This window comes from Trichoderma reesei (assembly GCF_000167675.1).
Source record: "Trichoderma reesei QM6a unplaced genomic scaffold TRIREscaffold_5, whole genome shotgun sequence".
Taxonomy (NCBI): domain Eukaryota; kingdom Fungi; phylum Ascomycota; class Sordariomycetes; order Hypocreales; family Hypocreaceae; genus Trichoderma; species Trichoderma reesei.
Window position 1 is genome coordinate 990,368 of NW_006711152.1, and position 18,221 is coordinate 1,008,588.

Here is an 18,221-nt window from a genome sequence, read left to right on the forward strand (position 1 = left end):
TCGAATTCTTGATCGGTTCCAGGGCCTTATGATAATCTTACCTTGAGACTGTGTTGGAGGATTGGAGCTCAGCGGATTGCAGATGGCAGATGGCCTCATGTATTTAAGATCGCCAGAAAAGGCGAAAGGGGACAAAGGAATTCTATCCTCAAGTAATGCAGTACTAGTACTCTCATGTCTTCATGTGAATTACCAAGAGTCCCCATGTTCTCTGTATCTAATTTACCTAAAACCCCGAGCAACAAAGATAAATGCCTGGATGCTTATCATCGCAACATGAAGGAGGTCAAGCTTCAGCCTTAAGCCGCAGCCCAGCCAAGGCGGATCTCCGACACCCGCACTAGGCTTAGCGCCTCAGCACCATCCATCGGCATTGAGACAAGCTCTGGATGTACTTTGCACTTCGTACTGCTTGTGATTCTTTTTCCTCTTCATTCTTCCATTCTCTACCATCCCTCACCAGCAGAACACCGACTTCACCCTGGCACCGGCATCACCAAACCCTTGATCGCTGCTGCAACCCAAACAAGTCTGCAATCCATTGAGCTCTTCAGTTAGAATCTCGCTTCTCTCTCTCCCTCCCTTATCCTCCCACGAGTTCAGATCTCATCGCATCGCATCGCATCGCATCGCAGTCGCAAATCGCCAAATCTCACCACCAAATCTCACCACCACCACTCACCAAAACAAAACACCAACCATGTCCGCCGAAGGCCCCGAATCAATGCCCACCTCCGCAGACCCCCGCTCCAAGCGTCCCACAAAGAAACGCGCCCTCACCCCAACATCCGCCCAAGCCGCCTCCCTCGACGCCCTCTTCGCAAAGCCCGACCAAGAGATCCGCATCCCTCCTCCCCCCAGCGCCCTCGCCCCGGGAAGCAAACGGCCCCCGCCCCCGGAAATCGTCACAAACGTCCAGGGCTCCAGCGCCGGCGCCGGCTCCGGCGAGTTCCACGTCTACAAGGCCGCTCGTAGGCGCGAGTACGAGCGTCTGAGGGAGATGGACGAGGAGGTCAAGCGGGAGCGCGAGCAGGCTGAGTTTGAAAAGAGCAGGGCGGAGAAGCTGCGCAGGGACGAGGAGAAGACGAGGAAGAATCGCGAGAAGAGGGAAAAGGCCAAGGCGCGGAAGATGAACAAGGGCAAAGGGGGTGATGGTAGCGGCAACGGCAACGGCAACGGCAACACAACAGGGACCAATGGGAATGCAGATGCAAATGGCAATGGGACGACGGCATCAGCGGCGTCCGGAGCCGACGACTCTTCGCGAGAAAAGGGGAAGCCGGACACGGAGGACAACGGAAGGAATGGCAGTGCGAACGCGACAGCCGCTTCTGCAGAGCCTGCGGTTGGTCTCGTCATCCACGACGATGACTGAACGGAAGAAGTAATCAGACTACGGATGGGAGAGCGACAGCCTGTTGGATGGAATCTTGTTCGACAGATTGTGGGATATTGTAACAACAAATTACCAAAGTAGAAGCAGTGATACCCGTATAGAATGCCAATTCATAGATCCTTTTGTCGCCTCAGTCAGCGGCTCTTGGTTTAATACATTTGTCTATTTCAGATATTTTTTGGCGTTCAAGGTGCGTCTACAGATGCTCCCACATCCGGCCCGACAGCATTGAAACGAGCCTTGGCCCGTCCAAGCGCATCTGAGACGTCGTGCGCCTCGTAGATCGTGGCTTCTCAGGGCATCATTACCTCTTCAATTTCCAACCCTCGCGCTGACTTCCGCTCGTTTAATCATCACCGCCTCCCACTCCGGGGGCGGCACCCTGCTGCATCTTCTTGGCACTGCAGATATCGTCTACTCTCAATAACAAACAGGCAGCCTAGCAGTACACCATGTTAGATCGAGCTTTAATGCATGATGGAAAGCGTTAAAGGGTTAGACGGAACATACCTCGATAGCAGTCTTGAGACTCTGCAGCTTGATAGCCTCGGGCTCCCACACACCATACTCGGTCATATCAGCAATGGCACCAGTATCGCCGTTGACACCGTATGAGCTCTTGCCCTCGGCCTGCTTGGCGCGGAGCTCCGTCAGAACGCGGACCGGGCTCTTGCCGGCGTTCTGCACCAGCGTCCTGGGAATCACCTCCAGAGCATCGGCAACCGCCTTGTACGGCCACTGCTGGACACCCTCGACACCCTTGGCCTTCTGGGCCAGCCGGACGGAGACGGCCATCTCGGTGGCACCACCGCCAGGTGACAGGCGGGGCTGAAACATGACATTGCGGGCAACACCCATGGCATCCTGGAGGTTTCGCTCAATCTCGTTGAGGACGTCCTTGGAAGGGCCGCGCAGCAGGATCGTGCAGGCCTTGGGGTCCTTGCACTTTGTGAGGAAGGTGAAGTACTCGTCGCCAATCTTCTCAATCTCGAACAGGCCGCATCGAGTGCCGACGTCCGACTCCTGGAGATCCTCCACTCGGTTGACAATGGTGGCTCCCGTAGCGCGGGCTATTCTGTTGTTGTCCGTCTTGCGTACCCGGCGAAGGGCTGTGACGTTGGCCTTCATCAGGTAGTGCTGGGCCAGATCTGATCAAAGTTAGCTTGTGCTCCCTGTGCTTGACACTGCATCTCACTAACCAGATACACCCTTTTCGGTGATGACCAGGTCGGGCTGAACAGCCAGGATGGTATCGCACATGATCTTGATCTGCTCCTCCTCGATCTGCAGAATTCGGTTCCAGTCCTCCTCCTTTGTGATCTCAATGTTGGTCTGTGATTCACCCTTCTTGTACTCCAGGGGGCAGTCGAGGAGGACGATTCGGGGGTTCTCGATGCGTCGGCGCATCTTGGGGTGCGTGATATCCTTGTTCAGCATGAGGCCATCGAGCACCCTGCTGTCCTCGATCTCACCGCCAGGAACCTTTTCGATACGGGCATATCGCTTAATGTCCACTTCGGTCTTGCCATTGCCGGCTTCCCATGTGACGGTTCGCACCGCCTTGAGGGCGAGGTCGCACATCTGGTCCATCCATCGAGAGACGAACTTGGTGCCGATGGAGGAGGAGATGAGCTGGGCCATGGCCTTGTCGTCGTGGACATCGATGGGCAGGGAGATTTCGTCGATGATGTCGATGGCATCCTTGAGAGCACGCTTGAAAGCAGAAATGATGACGACGGGGTGGATATTGCGCTCGAGTTGAGGGAGGGCCTGAGCCAGGATCTCACCGGCTGAATGAAAGTCTGTCAGTACCAAGGTCTTTCTCGTCTCTCGAATGTGACCCCTCCCCCTTTTTTTGGGTTGCCCCTCTATGGGTTGGGCTATGCATCGTGGGCAGCGCGTAAATGTCAAAGGCCGGACATACCCAGGATAATGACTGTGGTGGTACCATCACCGACTTCCTCATCTTGTGTCCGGCTGAGCTCGATCATGCTCTTGGCGGCGGGGTGGGAGACTTCGATTTCTCGGAGAATGGCGTGGCCGTCGTTGGTCAGGACGATGCCGCCCATGGGGTCGAGCAGCATCTTGAGCATGGCCTTGGGACCGAGACATGATCGGATGATGTCGGCAACGCTGCATCAGGCAGGAGAGGTAGGTTAGCTTGTTCGGATCGATTGAGTTGGTGGCAGCAAACGCACGTTTTGGCGGCGGCAATGTTGGACAGCTGAGCTCTCCGTCCGGTCTGTCTCTCACCACTGTTGGTGTCTGTCGAGCAATGCGTCAGTCAGCTTGGCATTGGTTGCAAACTCTTGGGTACCGGTGCAACGAGGAGAGATCCATCTCTTATCCGCGTGGCTCGAAATGAGATCACGGCCTTGTTCCCTATCCTCTCCTTTTCTACTCCGTCGAACGGCAAGGTGGGCTTTGGGTATACGCACTCATAACCAACACAGGGGCCTGCATGGTGGGCGATTTGTTCGCACTCGGCGGCTCGTGGGAAATCGAAAAAGAGAAGCTTGCGAAAAGGTCGAGCAAGAAGCAGCACGAAGAAGCAGCTGATGGTCAGACTGGACGCGCCTCGTCGAGCAGCTTGTCAGAGGTCGAGAGAGTGCAAAGCGGTGGTCTGGAGGTTTGGAGGGGCGCACACTAGAAAAGTTCCCACGATGCCTGGCGGGCTTTTGGTGGGGAGCAGTTGAGAGAGCTTCCAGAATGGCCTGGTGCAATGTTAACCCGGCCCGCAAAGGGGAGCTGCGGTACCTGTACCTGTACTTATGCCTACCTTACTTTACCTTAGGTGCCAGGTGCCGGTCAACGATGCTGCCCCACGCAGGCTTGCTATGCTGATGCCTGAAGCTAAAGGAGTTGAAGTAGAATCGTTGTAAACACATGTTGAACAAGCTTATCGTTTGATTCAAAGACTTCAGTCTGCTATATGACCCTGATAGTGATAGTGCATCAAGTCTGACAATATCGTTATTCGATTCGATATACGTCTTAAAGGTTCTCTTGATGGCTCGCTGTTCGCAACCCCTCCATGATACATCCAAGTACCGATACTTCGAGCCCCTAACCTCCCATTTGTCATCGGCTCTTCAAGCATCACCAACCAATCAGAAGCAACATCAGCTCAATCCATATGCCCAACCAGGCACTCCCAGAAGCTCAAGCCTATCAATGACGACCTCTTTCAACCATCAAAGCCATATCAAGCATCACGAGAAGGTGGCCTCTAAGGCTACATTTTTTCATAAACACGATTGCATGACGTTAGAGCATCGCCTATGTATTGTTTGAGTCGATATCGCCTTACAGGTATGGACATGGAGATGACTGAATTATCGAACCCTGACACGAGCAGAGCACTTTGTCACATCCATGACTTCAACCTCATACTCCCTGCAGCGCGAAGAAAGGCACTCAGGGTCTCATGGAGTGTATGCACATATATATGTTCATGTATGTATGTATATGTATATATATACTCATCTTTCAATTGTATAGTCACTCATCAACTTCAGCATGCGTCACATGTATCATCCTTGGTCTGCCATCCTCTTCCTGGAACGATGACTACCTCATCAGCGACACTGCAATGTCCAGAGCACAAAATCAACTGCATTCATCGAGCGACAAAGACAAAATAACCACCGAATAATCCCACACAAAACACAAAACTAGATGTCCTCTTCATGCACCTCGTTCCTCAGTCCCGATGGCTTCCGCTCGCCACCCGCCCTCTTCGCCCCCCGAGGCCTCTGCGTCCCCTCTGCCCGCCTCTTCCTAGGCTCTCCCAGCTGCTGCTGCTCCTCCCCCTCCTCCTGCTGCTGCTCTTCTTGCTGCCGCTGCTGCGGCTTCTCCTCTTCCGACACCTGGGGCGGCACATGCACCCAGTCAGCATCGACCGCCGAAAGCCCATGCACGAGACAAGAATTCATCGCCATCTGTCTCTCCGTAAACATCCACGCTATGCTGTCAACCTCCGTGTCCCGGAACCCCGACCACACGTCGTTGATATCGCCCGTCTTCTTCGACGTGGCCAGCGCCGGGAAGCCATCCCGGCTGTACCGGTACGCCACCCTCTTCCTCCTCTGGGTGATGGCCTTGTCCTCGCTGCGCATCTTCCAGGGGATCGCGCACGACAGCAGGTAGTCGCCGGTGGTCCGGGAGCCGGGGTCGGCGTCCTTCATCCAGGACTCTTCCAGAACCTCGATCTGAGTCTTTGGGATCGCCATGATGATCCAAGCTTCCCCCTCTGCCGTTGCTTCTTCCTCTTCGGCGACGTCGGGCGCGAGATGGTGGCGGTCATCCGGCTCAAAGCTCCCCAAAGGCTTGCAGAATTTCCACCACTGCCAGGTGGTGGTTCGGTCGGATCGGTCACGCCTGCATGGGGAACAGATTGTCAGCCAAGTTAACTCACTTCACACTCATGTCCAAACGTCTCCAACAGTCAGGGGACAGTTAGATGCCACTCACGCGTCCGCCTCAAACAGCGTCAGGCTTCCGCCCTCTGACCTCAGACACGGATTGCCTGCCCCATCCACGTCGGGCTCAGGGGGGACCGAGCCGAGGGGCTCGCCGCGTATGTCGTGGTCGACAGAGATGGTGAAAAAGCCACAAAGGTCCAGCTCGAGCTTTCGGTAGCCGTTCTCGCGGCATGCAGAGCGCAGAAACAGGCGCAACCTTTCACTTGAACCTTGCCCGTCAGGGTTCTCGACGTCAGGTGCAAAGATGGTGTCGTTGTACATTCCCGTGATGGCCTGCAGCCGCCGACTCGTGTTCTCTCTGATATCCAAACATGTTAATCTTTCTCTAGGTTCTGTTGTTGCATCAAGTACGCTGGAATTGTCCGTTTTACCTCTGGTCCAGTCTCTGGCTGAAATGCTCTGACAAGATCTTCTTCCGCTGAGCCAGGGTCATCTCCAGGAGGTCGGCCTCAACGTCCTCTGTCAGGGTGATTGTGGTCTCTTCGCCTGGAGCAAGTTCCGACTGCTTGAGGAAGTCCGGATGCACGCGGAACGCCTCGTTGAGGGACTGCTGCAAGCTGGCCACCGGGCCATACATCTGGTACTGGTTGTGAGGCGCCTCTTCCATGCGCGGGTACTGCTGCTGCTGCATCATCTGTCGACCTCCAGCAAGGTTGAAGGCGATGCCCGCCAGAAGCTTGTCCCGGACCGGAATCCCGTTCGACATGATGATGGGATGGACAGTAAACTTGAGAATGGAAAAGATGAAATAATATCCTTGCACAAGACTGGACCAGGCTGGACTCGATGTCGATACGATGGAGAAGGAGAGATTTCGTTCCGAGCTTCGACAGGTGGAAGGGGGTTCATATAGACTGCGACTCCGTGAAAAGGTGAGATGTGGGCAGCTGGCAACTTCACTGTCAATTCACTTTGGCATCAGATTGCGGTGCCGCCATTGGGTCGCCAGCTCCACTGTCCATCGAGCAGTATCCATTGTCTCTCACCTTACGCTGACACTTGAGCAGAGCGAGTCACTGGCAAGTCCCCTTCAAATGCCTTGGGCAAAGCAAGCAATGCGTGATCCGCATATTCGGCGACTATACAGAGAAGTATTACCGAACAGGCGGAAGGGGTGGACAGTCTTGTAACATGGGTTGCTCGCTTTCTTGGCCTACAAAACACGATGAACATCACTTACGGCTCAAGTAAATCATCCAGCAAATTGGAGTAAGAATGCGCCATTCGTAGATGTCTAGCCTAGAGCAGAGACACGCTCTCTCAAGTGTCAAGGATGGGTATGCTACGTTCAACTCGACAGCCCACGATGCATGAAGTGAGCAAATGGCGCCTGTTCAACCTCGATCTCAAGCCAAAAGAAATAGCAGTAACGAAAGAAAGATGCCAATCCTTGCTTCTGGTAGCGACTCGATCCATGACCATCACCATTACCGCGAGTGATGCTTCAGGCTTCAGTCAGTCGACCTCAACCTCCACTCAATCTGAGCAACTTTCATCTTGCAGAAGACACCTTCGAAAGAAGCCACATGTCACTACGTAGTCCTATGTTAGTTATATATATTCTATAGAATGAAAGCTCAAGCAATTTCGATTCTATCAGCTCCTCTACCACTGGAGGGGGCGATACATGTAGTCACAATCTACGAATCAGACACCCCCCAGTCAGTGATGATGCATGTCCCAAAGCCACAACTGCAATGCACGCATAATCAAGGGCTTCGAACAGACGATCCTGCATCTGTGCCGTGTATATGCAGCCGTCCGTTTGCTCCGCATGAGCTGAAAGACCAGCCGCAGCATCTCCAAAATGACGGTGAGCCACACATGCATTGTACTCATACAACATGAAAGCAATAAGAATCCTCCAAGGTCGACATGCCTGTGTGCTTTCCGAGTACCCGGTTCCCGCGAGAGTCCTGCTAGACGATAGCCCCTTACGAGTCCCATATGTCAGCTCACCGATGCAAATGCCCTTCTAGCACAGTAAAACTTTACGAGTTGCAAGGCTCTTATGGGCGTCGTAGCATTCGTACTCGTACCGGCGACATGCAGGACATCCATATGACGAACAATGGCCTGCCACTGTTGCCACGCCACAATCCATCTGCATATGCAGGAAGCAGATGGTAGCAGTAGCAAACAATTGTGTGGCTTTCGTCGGCCTACTGCAATCTCATTTGAGAGGGGGGGTCAATCTTAGAGTATTCCCATGCGTTCAAGTAACACACCTTAGGAGGTGATGAAGTGAATGGGCCAAGATGATTCCAGACAGAGAGTCCGCCAGTGAAAGAGAAGAGCTGGGAAGCATACAGAAAGTTACAGCACCACTTCAACCACCGAGCAAGACGATGGATCTCCTCACTTGACCCCTACTGGGCAGGTAAACCCACAATCGAAAAGAAGATTAAAGCAAGAATAGATTAGAAGAGAAATCCATTTCAGACAGGACCTCTGCAAAAGCTTATGCCTCGCCTTTTCCCTCAGACTTCACACGCTGCCTGTACCTCAAGTTGCGCCCTCACCGCTCTCGATGATCCGACCAGCTCTCCGGAGCACCAGGAACTTCATTGCTATGATCAGGCAAGACAAATCCCGATCCTACCTGCGGTGGGTAAACCGCTGGGCTTCCACCAAAGAGATATGGGGAGTAAGGATTACCGTAAAAGCCCATGCCTGCGCCGTTATAGTATTCCGCCTGATAGTACGGAAAGGCAGACACCGGATACTGCATCGGCAAGGCGCTCTGCAGCCTCGTGTTGTACACGAGAGAAGAAGCAAAGGCAACATAATCTTCGTACGCCCTCCTTTTCGCGGCCTCGGCGTCATGGACATGATCAAATTGACTCGACCACGCGTGGTCATAAGGAGGAGTCTGGACGGCGTGACGGTTCTGAGGCACGAGAGTCTCGCATGGCTCTCCTTGAACCCGATTTCCACGAGGAGAGCGTTTTCTCCTAACATGCTTCGGCTTCGGGCTGGTCTCTTTGAACTTGATCTTAATGGCTTGGGTTTCGTTCCGGCTGTCAAAGAGCAGAAGTCGGTCCTTGAAATGCTCGCGTTGCAGGTGTGCTAGAATAATCCATCGTCAGCGTCAGAATGATCGAGTCAAACGATGAGCAACTCGATTCTTGCTTTAGACTTACCCAGTGCTTTCTCAAAGTTGTCTTTGCCCTTGATGCGCATCCATCCCGAACAGCTCGACGAGAATACCTCAATGTAATCGACGGGACATGATGCTGAGACCCAGTCTTTCATCTCTTGCCAAGTCGTGTTGAACGTCAACTACCCACATATATTAGAAAAGTTCCATCTTGAATGCACAGAAGGGTGTATTGGAAGCATTCTCGCTCCATGACTCACGTTGCAAAAGGTGATATAATATTCGCCCGTTTCGTCGCCCGGTGGGACATCTCTGAGCGAGGTTGGAAAGATTTGTCTGGTCGACATGATAACTCATATATAAATCCTTTGTGGAAGGAAGCAGTAAAACAGTGTTGAGGTTAGGTCTCCCTCTTGGAGCAGAAGCACCGAGTCTATATAGTAGCCCAAAGTCCAGCCATGCATAAGGGTCAAGGCCGCGGTCAAGTCGTTCAAATTAGATTCGATCCAAGTCCTGGGCCGAATCAAACCGCCCAGCATATGTTTGCTCAAGCACCAGGGTAGCTGCCTTTCTTTCGCACTCGCCGTTCAGGCACCAGCTTGACACTTCGCCGGGAACCCGTAGGGAATGCGATTGCCATTGGAGCTTGCAAAGCGGCTGCAGATCACTTTAGCAGTCAGACGCCGTAAGTTGGTCCGTACATATCAAGCTTCACAGCCTTTGTCTCAAATGACGGCGCGCCGGTGCGTGAGAGATGTCATGGTCTGAGACACCCACAGGCCTGAGCAAGACATGGATCTGGAACAATTATGGTGTGCCATAAGCTCGCAACGCGAAGCATTTGCATCAACAATGACTGGTGACCTAGATGAGACACCGCGGATCGTCCCACTTTGGCAGCAATTTCGTACAAGAACAAGAGCTTGGGGAGTGGGATTCGAAAGAGAAGGTAGGACAAGATTTTGAAGGTGCTCCAATCTCACAATCTGTCCGCCACGGATGCCGGCGTATCCCTTGCGTCAATGATCCTTGCACGGCCTCATTTGGCCTCCATGGTGGCCAAGGGGCAATGACTTGGTCAACCAGGGCCTGGCAGCATGAAGTGCACTCGCAATGTGTTGTTTTCGTACATCCAAGCTTGCTTGCCAGTGACAGCTGCGCCGATTGCTCGTTTGCCGTACAATAGCATCCCTAGCAACGGCGCGTACTTGCATTTCGAGAGTCATTGTTGCTCATTGTCTAAGCATGTCTAAAGGAAAAGGTATCGTCCACGACTGATGCTCCATCGCCGTCATCCATTGCGTAGCAAGCTGATGTCGGGCTGTCAAGTGCCATCTCGCTACCACTGTAATCCACAGCAGCAGCCTGCCAGGGATTAGAATCCCGCCCACCATCATTGGACGGAGACAGCAAAAGGTAGTGCTCCGCATCAGACACAAACAGGACCGGCGCTTCAGTCTCGCGGTTGATCCACGCAACCTGTGCTTTTCCCGCCGCTCTTCCAGCGGGCAAATGATCCTCTGGCACAAGCGGCGTCGGTCCATCGGACAGAGGATCCCATATGAAAGACACACCGTGCTGCGCGGGATCCTGCGAGGTGATGAGGAGGAGCTCACGAATTTTTGCGTGCCACTGGAAGGAGATCAAGGAGTGGAAAATGAGGACGGCTCGAAGCTCGGCGGCTACGATATCCCAGATCCACAGAGTGCATGGCGAGTCGTCTAACCGTGTCGCCAGAAGGGTCGAGGATGCATCAAAGGCGGCCATTGAGCAGCCGGCCCTGACTTCCGCCGCAGACTGAGAATCGGCGGCAGGCCCAGGGGGTGATAACACCTGCGTGGCCTTGAGAAAAGTATGGCGCGCTCGCGCCTGTGAAGAGTCCATTGCAATTTTCTGTTGCCACACCTGAGATGGGTCAGCACCTCAGAAGGAGCCATAGACACGCTGTATTCATGGCTCACCTGAAGAGTATCTTTCGGAACTATAGTCGCGGGATGAGTGAGCCTCATCTGTGCCCTCCATGAATGTGTTTGAAGAATAGATACATCCCTGCTATAATCCCCGATGGCACAAGTCTCTGCATTGGGGCTCAATTGACAGACCCGAATACCCAGTTCGAGCTCTGCATCGGGGCCTTTCAACAGGTTGTATGCCGTAATGGTACGGAAATGCTGCCCATCAGAAGTGTGGATGAGTAGTCGGTGACCATGAACAGCCGACTCCCAGAGCAGAAGCCACTTGCCATCAGGGGTCCAGGAGACGCCTTGAGCATCGAGCGTTTCTGGGAACCAAGATCTAAGCACTTGTCGATCAACCGGATGATGGAGGCTCACGATATCCCTGCCCCCAGAGCGAGCCAGTAATGCCAGATGTCCCGTCTCCGGACGAACAGAAAGGCCTCGTGACGCAGATGTGGCTTGATGGAACTTGGGGCTTGCAATTTCGACAGCGCCAGAGCCACACACATCGACGACTACAAGCTTCAAGCCAGACGCGGACCATATGAGAAGCTCCGTGTCCCGGGCTCCAAACTGAATAAGAGAAGGCTTTCCACCGACAAGAGAAATGTAGTTGCGAACTGTTGCGTGAAACTCGGTGTGATGAAGCGCGCCAAACACATCCAGCTGATCCGCAGAGCGGATCAGTATCTTGGAGGACGACGGAGCCCATAGCAGCGGCGACAGACTCGTCGAGCTGCCTGTGGCTGAAGAGGCGGGCGGGGAGCCAGAGCCAGAGCCAGAGCCAGAAGAGAGCCTCACGGCATTTGTGACTTGCAGAGTCTCGGTTGAGCGAACAACGAGCTCAGAATGTCTAAGGGTGGCGACGAAGCGGCCATCTGGACTCGGCCTGCAGTGAGGCGACGCTGTGATATTCGACAGTTAGAAGCTTATTCGAGTACCTAGCCACAGGCATCGGTAGGATTGCGGAGATGCTTACATACAGTCCAGTGCTGCAGATGGAGGCATCAAGGCGGTTGAGACTATCTCAAGCGTTCTCAGGAGGAGTCGTTGGACAATGCCGCAGAACAAGCTGCGTCCCTCCTAGCCTCGACGCTCGACCAACGTTATCGTGAGTCCTCGGTATAGACTCGGATCTCGGTAAATCCTGAATCTCCTCCCCAGCCCTTTCTGCCTGCAACTTTCAGAGCTACTGCCAAGTTGATAGGCCGAGTCTTGCGGGTTGAATTTTTCCTTCTCCTCGGAGCGAGAGACCCCAACAGGCGACACGGGGTCCACGTCGAGCCGTTGTTCTTCCAAGCTGGGTCGCAGATCAACTGCACTGTGAGGATGTATAGCGTCGTGGTTGTACGGAGGATTGCAAGTTGAGTCTATCCAGGGGATAAATAAAGAGCGCGTGGACGCGGGATGAAGGTTCAATGGATGATTTGGAGGTGTGGATTGATGCTTCGTGATCAAATGGTGTCGGTACCTGCCGCAACGCCCTGCTTTGCCCAAGCTCCCAGGTACACGCAGCTCCGGGGCGCTTGAGCAGCCGCTGGAGCTCTGTAACAGGCCCGCTGAAGGCTGCCGCCTAGCGCCCGCCATGTGCGCTAAAACGTGGCCTCCAAGCCCGTTCCCCCTCATCTGGGCGTCTTTTAGCGATTGGATTTTGATGCAACCTGAACGCACATGGCCTGGATATGTCAGCACTTGACCCTCAGCTCTATCGTCACAGCTGCATTATCACAAGAGGCGAATCTCTTTCTTCTTCTTCTTTTCTTCACAGCTCCGTCACCAGTTTTTGGAAAGCAACCTTTGCCCATTTACTCCGTTTTGAAATGATGCTGTAGCTCCGACTCTGTCAACAACTTCCGACATCCCAGCTGCGAGCACTGTATGAAAGGACTCGCGTTACTCATCTTGGATACGCCTCAACCAGCAACTTGCTCTTGAGCTCAGCTTCACTCCGTCCGTCTCTCTCTGTCTAGGACCTCACAAGCAACTGTGTCACTTCTTAAGCCTGGCCTACGACAGCATGGCAAGATAGAAGCTCTACCCCCAATATCTTATACACCAGGTTGTAATATACACCCACTATCATCCCCTGTGGCTGGTTCGCCACCAGCTCCGGCCTTCCGCCTCACAGCTATCCTCACATGTCTCGCTGCGCTTTGGTAGCAGCTCTGAGCGAGATGCGGTCCCTCCGACCTCTTGCGGCTCGACTTCCCTCAGGTGTCTCAGTTCTGCGACCTCCTACTGGCACGCTCACCTTCACAAGACATGTTGCGTCGAGCTCGGCGGCTGCAGAACCCCAGCCAGCTCACCCAGTTCTTCCGCCTACAGGCGTCATATCACGCCGGGAACGCATCCGCGATGCGAAGCCGTTCTCGGACTTTCTGACAGATACCTTTCACCGCCAGCATGACTATCTGCGCATCTCCGTCACCGAAAGATGCAACCTGCGCTGTCTGTACTGCATGCCGGAAGAGGGGGTTCCGCTGTCCCCCGACAAGAACCTCCTCACCAGCCCCGAGATCATTCTCCTGTCGTCCATTTTCGTATCGCAGGGTGTGACCAAAATCCGGCTCACTGGAGGGGAGCCCACGGTGAGGCGAGATATCGTGCCTCTCATGCAACAGCTCGGCGCACTGCGCCCATACGGGCTCCGGGAGCTGTGTATAACCACCAACGGGATCTCATTGCATCGGAAACTGGACAGCATGATCGAGTCCGGGCTTACCGGTGTTAATCTGAGCCTCGACACGCTGGACCCTTTTCAATTTCAAATCATGACGAGGAGGAAGGGCTTCGATGCTGTCCAGAAGAGCATCGACCGCATCCTGGAACTCAACTCACTGGGCGCCGGAGTCAAGTTGAAAATCAATTGCGTCGTTATGCGAGGTCTCAACGACCGAGAGATCCTCCCGTTTGTCGAATTGACCCGCGAGAAGGATCTCGAGGTGCGCTTCATCGAGTACATGCCCTTTGACGGCAACAAGTGGAACAAGGGCAAGATGTTTTCGTACGACGAGATGCTGGACGTGATCCGGGCCGAGCATCCCGACTTGCACAAAGTGAAGGATGAGAAGAACGACACGAGCAAGACTTGGAAGGTACCTGGCTTTGTAGGCCGCCTCGGTTTCATCACAAGCATGACGCACAACTTCTGCGGCACCTGCAACCGACTTCGCATCACGAGCGATGGGAATCTCAAGGTGTGCCTCTTCGGAAACGCCGAGGTCTCCCTGCGGGACATTCTGAGGAAATCCAACAGCGGAGAGCCCATTGACGAAGAAGCGTTCGAGGCCATGAAGCAGATTGAGATGAACCGCCGGCAAGGCCTCGCCGGCTCTGACCTACCGTTGGGAGTGGCACCAAACGAAGCCGAGCTCCTCGACGTTATCGGGATGGCAGTGAAGAGGAAGAAAGCAAAGCACGCCGGCATTGGGCAGCTGGAGCACATGAAGAACCGGCCGATGATTCTCATAGGTGGGTAACAGTTACGAGACATTCTTTTGAAACCAAGGCACGAGCGGCGAAAGATTGCCCTTGTTCACGTTCTACGTCGTTTCGTCATGCGGCTGGGCGGCCTTGCCAAAGCGAATTCGAAAGTACGATAACAACATACGCCATTGCATCACGAACCTTTGAAATGCCTTTGCCGGATCATACGCTAAGTAGGACATGATAGATCCTGCTCCGCCGTCACTCACCACCATGCCGCCCAGGGCGCAGCAGCTCATCCGCCGCGCCGTACCGCCTTTCGGCCTGCCATCAGCAGCCTCCTTTGGCCATTCTGGACAAATACAGACCCAGCAACTACGACAGCTATCTACCTCTCGCGCGTTGAAAACCACCAAGAAGGATGATGATGAAGATGAGATCATGATACGCCTAGGAAACGACAAGGGGGACAAACCCGCAAACAAGGCACGCCTCACGCACGTATCCGAGTCAGGCTCAGCACACATGGTCGACATTGCCGAGAAGCAAGTGACGTCGCGCGTCGCCACGGCCGCCTGCTCCGTGCACTTCTCCGGCGACACGGCCATCCAGCTCATCCAGGACAACCAGATGAAGAAGGGCGACGTGCTGGGCGTGGCCCGCATCGCGGGCATCATGGCGGCCAAGCGGACGGCGGACCTGATCCCGCTGTGCCACCCGATCGCCATCTCGCGCGTCAGCGTGGACCTGGACGTGGTCGCGGGGAGCCGGCGGATCGAGATCCGGGCGACGGTGACGTGCGACGGCAAGACGGGGGTCGAGATGGAGGCGCTGACGGCGGCGTCGTCGGCGGCCTTGACGGTGTACGACATGTGCAAGGCCGTGGACAAGGGGATGAGGGTCGAGGGGCTGCGGGTTGTGCTCAAGGATGGGGGGAAGAGTGGGAGATGGGAGATGGACTGATGCAAAGGGGCATTTTTTTGACCGTTTGCAACTGATGTAAGGGGGCATTGATGGTGCTTGTTGACCGTTTGCACTTGATGTTCGGGGGGGAGGCATTTGATAGTGCTTGAACCGTCGTAGAACTACGTAAATGCACCGTCAACAAGCTGTAAATGATCATCGCCATGTGGAATGCAGCACATCAAGATAAACAATCAATCTCCAGTGTTTTACCTTTGCAAATGACATCCAACGGCTAGATCCAAGCACCGTCAAGATTTTGAACTGATTGGCATCAAGTATAAACGATTGACCTCTCCAATCTTGACCCCATTCGGTGCAGAGACAACTCGGTTTCTCCGCACATCCCCCAAAGTCACCGATCGATCTGGTTGACTGACTCGAACCCATCCAAGGATCCCCAGAACTATGACTTCAGGTACTAAACGCCCCGGAGCCGTTAATCAAGAAGCATCAAGGAACCCCCCCAGAACCTATGACTTCAGGCGCGAGGCCCGGGCTTGCGTTGATCAAAGAAAAACATCAGGGACCCATGCGTTATCTTTGCCAATCGCATGAAATCATAGACCACGCAGCTGGGGGGGGGCCCAAACGGAGCCCATCAGACTCTCTCAATCTACAATGCAGCAGTGTTCCGAATGACCTCTCGCAGTTTCAAAGACGCCCGTAAATGCAATGCAAGTGCAAGTGCAGTAAAGCAAGAGAAATGTTACGAAATGCAAAGCTGAAGCGGTGAAGACGAACCAACATGCCCCAAAACACGACACACACAGAGGGCAAAATCAAGAAAAAAAATGCTCGTCAAGAAGCACACCTTGTAAGATGTAGTAGTTGTAAATGGGGAGGGGGTGTCGTTGAAACCCAACCTCGTGTGAATCGATGCTCATTCGTCCATCTTGCAGCAACGCATGCAGGCAATATGCAGTTCGATTCTCAAGCAGCTCTCTCCTCCTCCAGTAAGTTTCCATACATACTACTACTCCAGATAGCCCCCCCCCCCCCCCCCCCCTCCTCCTCCGCGCTGCAGTTGCTGCCGCACATGTGGAATGCGGGATAATCACGAATCAGCGCGAGAGACCAGCCGCCCCTCGGTCCGCTCATTCGCTCAACTCAGCCAATTCCCTGCTTTAAGCCCAGCAGAAGCACCACCACAAATCAAACTCATTCAAGCCCCATCACTTCACAGTCATCTCAGCCCTCTCGACATCATCTCCCGGTGTGGCCAGAGAGTTAGTCGACACGCTCTCCCTGCTCAACCAATCAAAGCCCTCCTGCATCTCCCTCCGGCATGTGAATCCCAAAAAGCCAATCATGACCACGAAGCGTTACAATCATCCAATCACGTCCAAGCGATAAGACGAAGCACATCGAAATGTCGTTGCAGGCGATTACCCCAAGCGGAAAAGATCAAGCCTGGCTCACACACACACAAGCGAGTGGCTTGCTTCTTACATGGCACGCAGAGAGGCCCGTCCATGTTCAAGATGTCTGTACATACTGTGTGCTGCAAGTATCTCCGGCTGGCGCAGATTGCGGGCCAAAGTACCTTGAAGTAGCGGGATGGATATTAGATCCTGAGGCTTTGAAGTTGACAGCGAACGGGAGTCGCAACCCAAGCATTGCCATCTCTCCTAGATTACCTCCATATAGGATGTCAGATTCGATACCGTACAGTATGATTGTGTATCCTTTCCCGTAGCCATGGCCCTGGACCTGGACTGTGATTTAGATGAGATGCCGGAGGTCGTTCCGTACGACGGCAAACAGTGAATGTACAACCACAGCCCATCTCACGCTAAAGGAGCATTTCCTCAGCTGTTGCCTACATGTTCACACCTTATTGCCAATTATCACTTACCGACGTTCGAAACCGAGCACTCCTATCTTTTACATTGGTACACGCACACACACACCGGCTTGTTCGCTGATCAATGTTCATTACTCGGGCGAACTTGAGTCGTATGTAATACATAGTAGCAGCGATTCTAAACGGCGAGAAATAAATAGATCCCACAGAAAAGCTTCCAAAGCCCACAAGCTTCCACACACACACACACAGCCTCTCTGTCTCCAGGCGGGGTCAAACAGCACAGCGAGAGTCCCGCGCCGCTTCTCCCGTCCAAAGCCCACCGGCGATTCGCCGCAGCTTGCAGATTGCAGTCTTGGTACTATTACTAGTATTGTTGTTCTGTTCTCTGCAGCTTGCAGCTTGCAGTTGCAGCTTGCAGAGTGCCCAAAACTCCACACAGCCTATCCCAGTTGTTTCTTTCCTGTCGATACTATCCTTTCAATTGGAGAAAAGGTGGCCGGCGAGCAAGCCACTGTGGCGTGAGGCACGCGAACAAGCTATTTCGCCAGATGTAATATTACTACTACTACTAGTACTGTAAATACATACATACATGCTCTGCAGTAGGTAGAATATCGGTTTGAAAATCAAGGATATGCACTGGAATGGCTGCATGTATGTAACATGCATATGCAGGCGATAGAAACTTGCAGCACATGGGAAGAAACACATCGCGGAGACAACGAGCAGCGTCCACCTCACTGGCCGCACGCATCAACAACCACACAACAATACCTACCACCTTCAACTCTTCAACGCAAAAGCACACTTGTCCATATTATTATTTACCGGGTCAACTCACTTGCTCGGGATACCCTTACAAGTACTAGTTTCCTCAGAGCTTGCCCACATCAACTACTACTACTGCCAACTAACACCAGCACAGGAAGCTCTCCCGAACTACTAGAACAATGCCAATACCAAATACTCCACTGCAACGGGATGTCCGTGTGGCAAGTGCGCGCTCTAGTGAGCTTCTTTTTCGAAGGCAGAAAAGAAAGAAGCAGATGCGCGAGTAAGTGTCTTGCTTTTTTCCGTTACGTTA

General features: G+C 53.6%; 6 protein-coding genes across 6 annotated transcripts; 2 read left to right on the forward strand and 4 right to left on the reverse strand.

Annotated features, from left to right (window-relative positions):
• Positions 1-700: 700 nt before the first annotated feature.
• Positions 701-1,375, forward strand: TRIREDRAFT_105535 (uncharacterized protein; the record flags this gene model as incomplete). The annotated part of the gene is made up of 2 exons (XM_006963662.1): positions 701-1,154; positions 1,209-1,375. 2 exons carry the CDS (start codon positions 701-703, stop codon positions 1,373-1,375), a joined length of 621 nt encoding a protein of 206 aa, XP_006963724.1.
• Positions 1,376-1,446: 71 nt separating this feature from the next.
• TRIREDRAFT_120994 (uncharacterized protein) lies at positions 1,447-3,967 on the reverse strand. The gene is made up of 6 exons (XM_006963839.1): positions 3,835-3,967; positions 3,595-3,661; positions 3,321-3,529; positions 2,596-3,186; positions 1,907-2,544; positions 1,447-1,835 (listed from the first exon to the last, which is right to left on the reverse strand). Exons 1-6 carry the CDS (start codon positions 3,857-3,859, stop codon positions 1,743-1,745), a joined length of 1,623 nt encoding a protein of 540 aa, XP_006963901.1. The 5' UTR covers positions 3,860-3,967; the 3' UTR covers positions 1,447-1,742.
• A 1,103-nt stretch (positions 3,968-5,070) lies between these two features.
• TRIREDRAFT_105537 (uncharacterized protein) lies at positions 5,071-6,586 on the reverse strand (the record flags this gene model as incomplete). The annotated part of the gene is made up of 3 exons (XM_006963840.1): positions 5,071-5,776; positions 5,870-6,178; positions 6,252-6,586. 3 exons carry the CDS (start codon positions 6,584-6,586, stop codon positions 5,071-5,073), a joined length of 1,350 nt encoding a protein of 449 aa, XP_006963902.1.
• Positions 6,587-7,485: 899 nt separating this feature from the next.
• TRIREDRAFT_105538 (uncharacterized protein) lies at positions 7,486-9,327 on the reverse strand (the record flags this gene model as incomplete). The annotated part of the gene is made up of 5 exons (XM_006963841.1): positions 7,486-7,491; positions 8,109-8,177; positions 8,483-8,949; positions 9,024-9,162; positions 9,241-9,327. The coding sequence occupies 5 exons, from the start codon at positions 9,325-9,327 to the stop codon at positions 7,486-7,488; spliced, it is 768 nt and encodes a 255-aa protein (XP_006963903.1).
• Positions 9,328-10,219: 892 nt separating this feature from the next.
• TRIREDRAFT_58391 (uncharacterized protein) lies at positions 10,220-11,673 on the reverse strand (the record flags this gene model as incomplete). Its single annotated transcript, XM_006963842.1, has 2 exons — positions 10,220-10,885; positions 10,942-11,673. Coding segments are annotated over 2 exons (1,398 nt in total), but the record flags the coding sequence as incomplete, so codon positions are not given.
• Positions 11,674-13,112: 1,439 nt separating this feature from the next.
• TRIREDRAFT_58837 (uncharacterized protein) lies at positions 13,113-15,327 on the forward strand (the record flags this gene model as incomplete). The annotated part of the gene is made up of 2 exons (XM_006963663.1): positions 13,113-14,413; positions 14,649-15,327. 2 exons carry the CDS (start codon positions 13,113-13,115, stop codon positions 15,325-15,327), a joined length of 1,980 nt encoding a protein of 659 aa, XP_006963725.1.
• Positions 15,328-18,221: the final 2,894 nt, after the last annotated feature.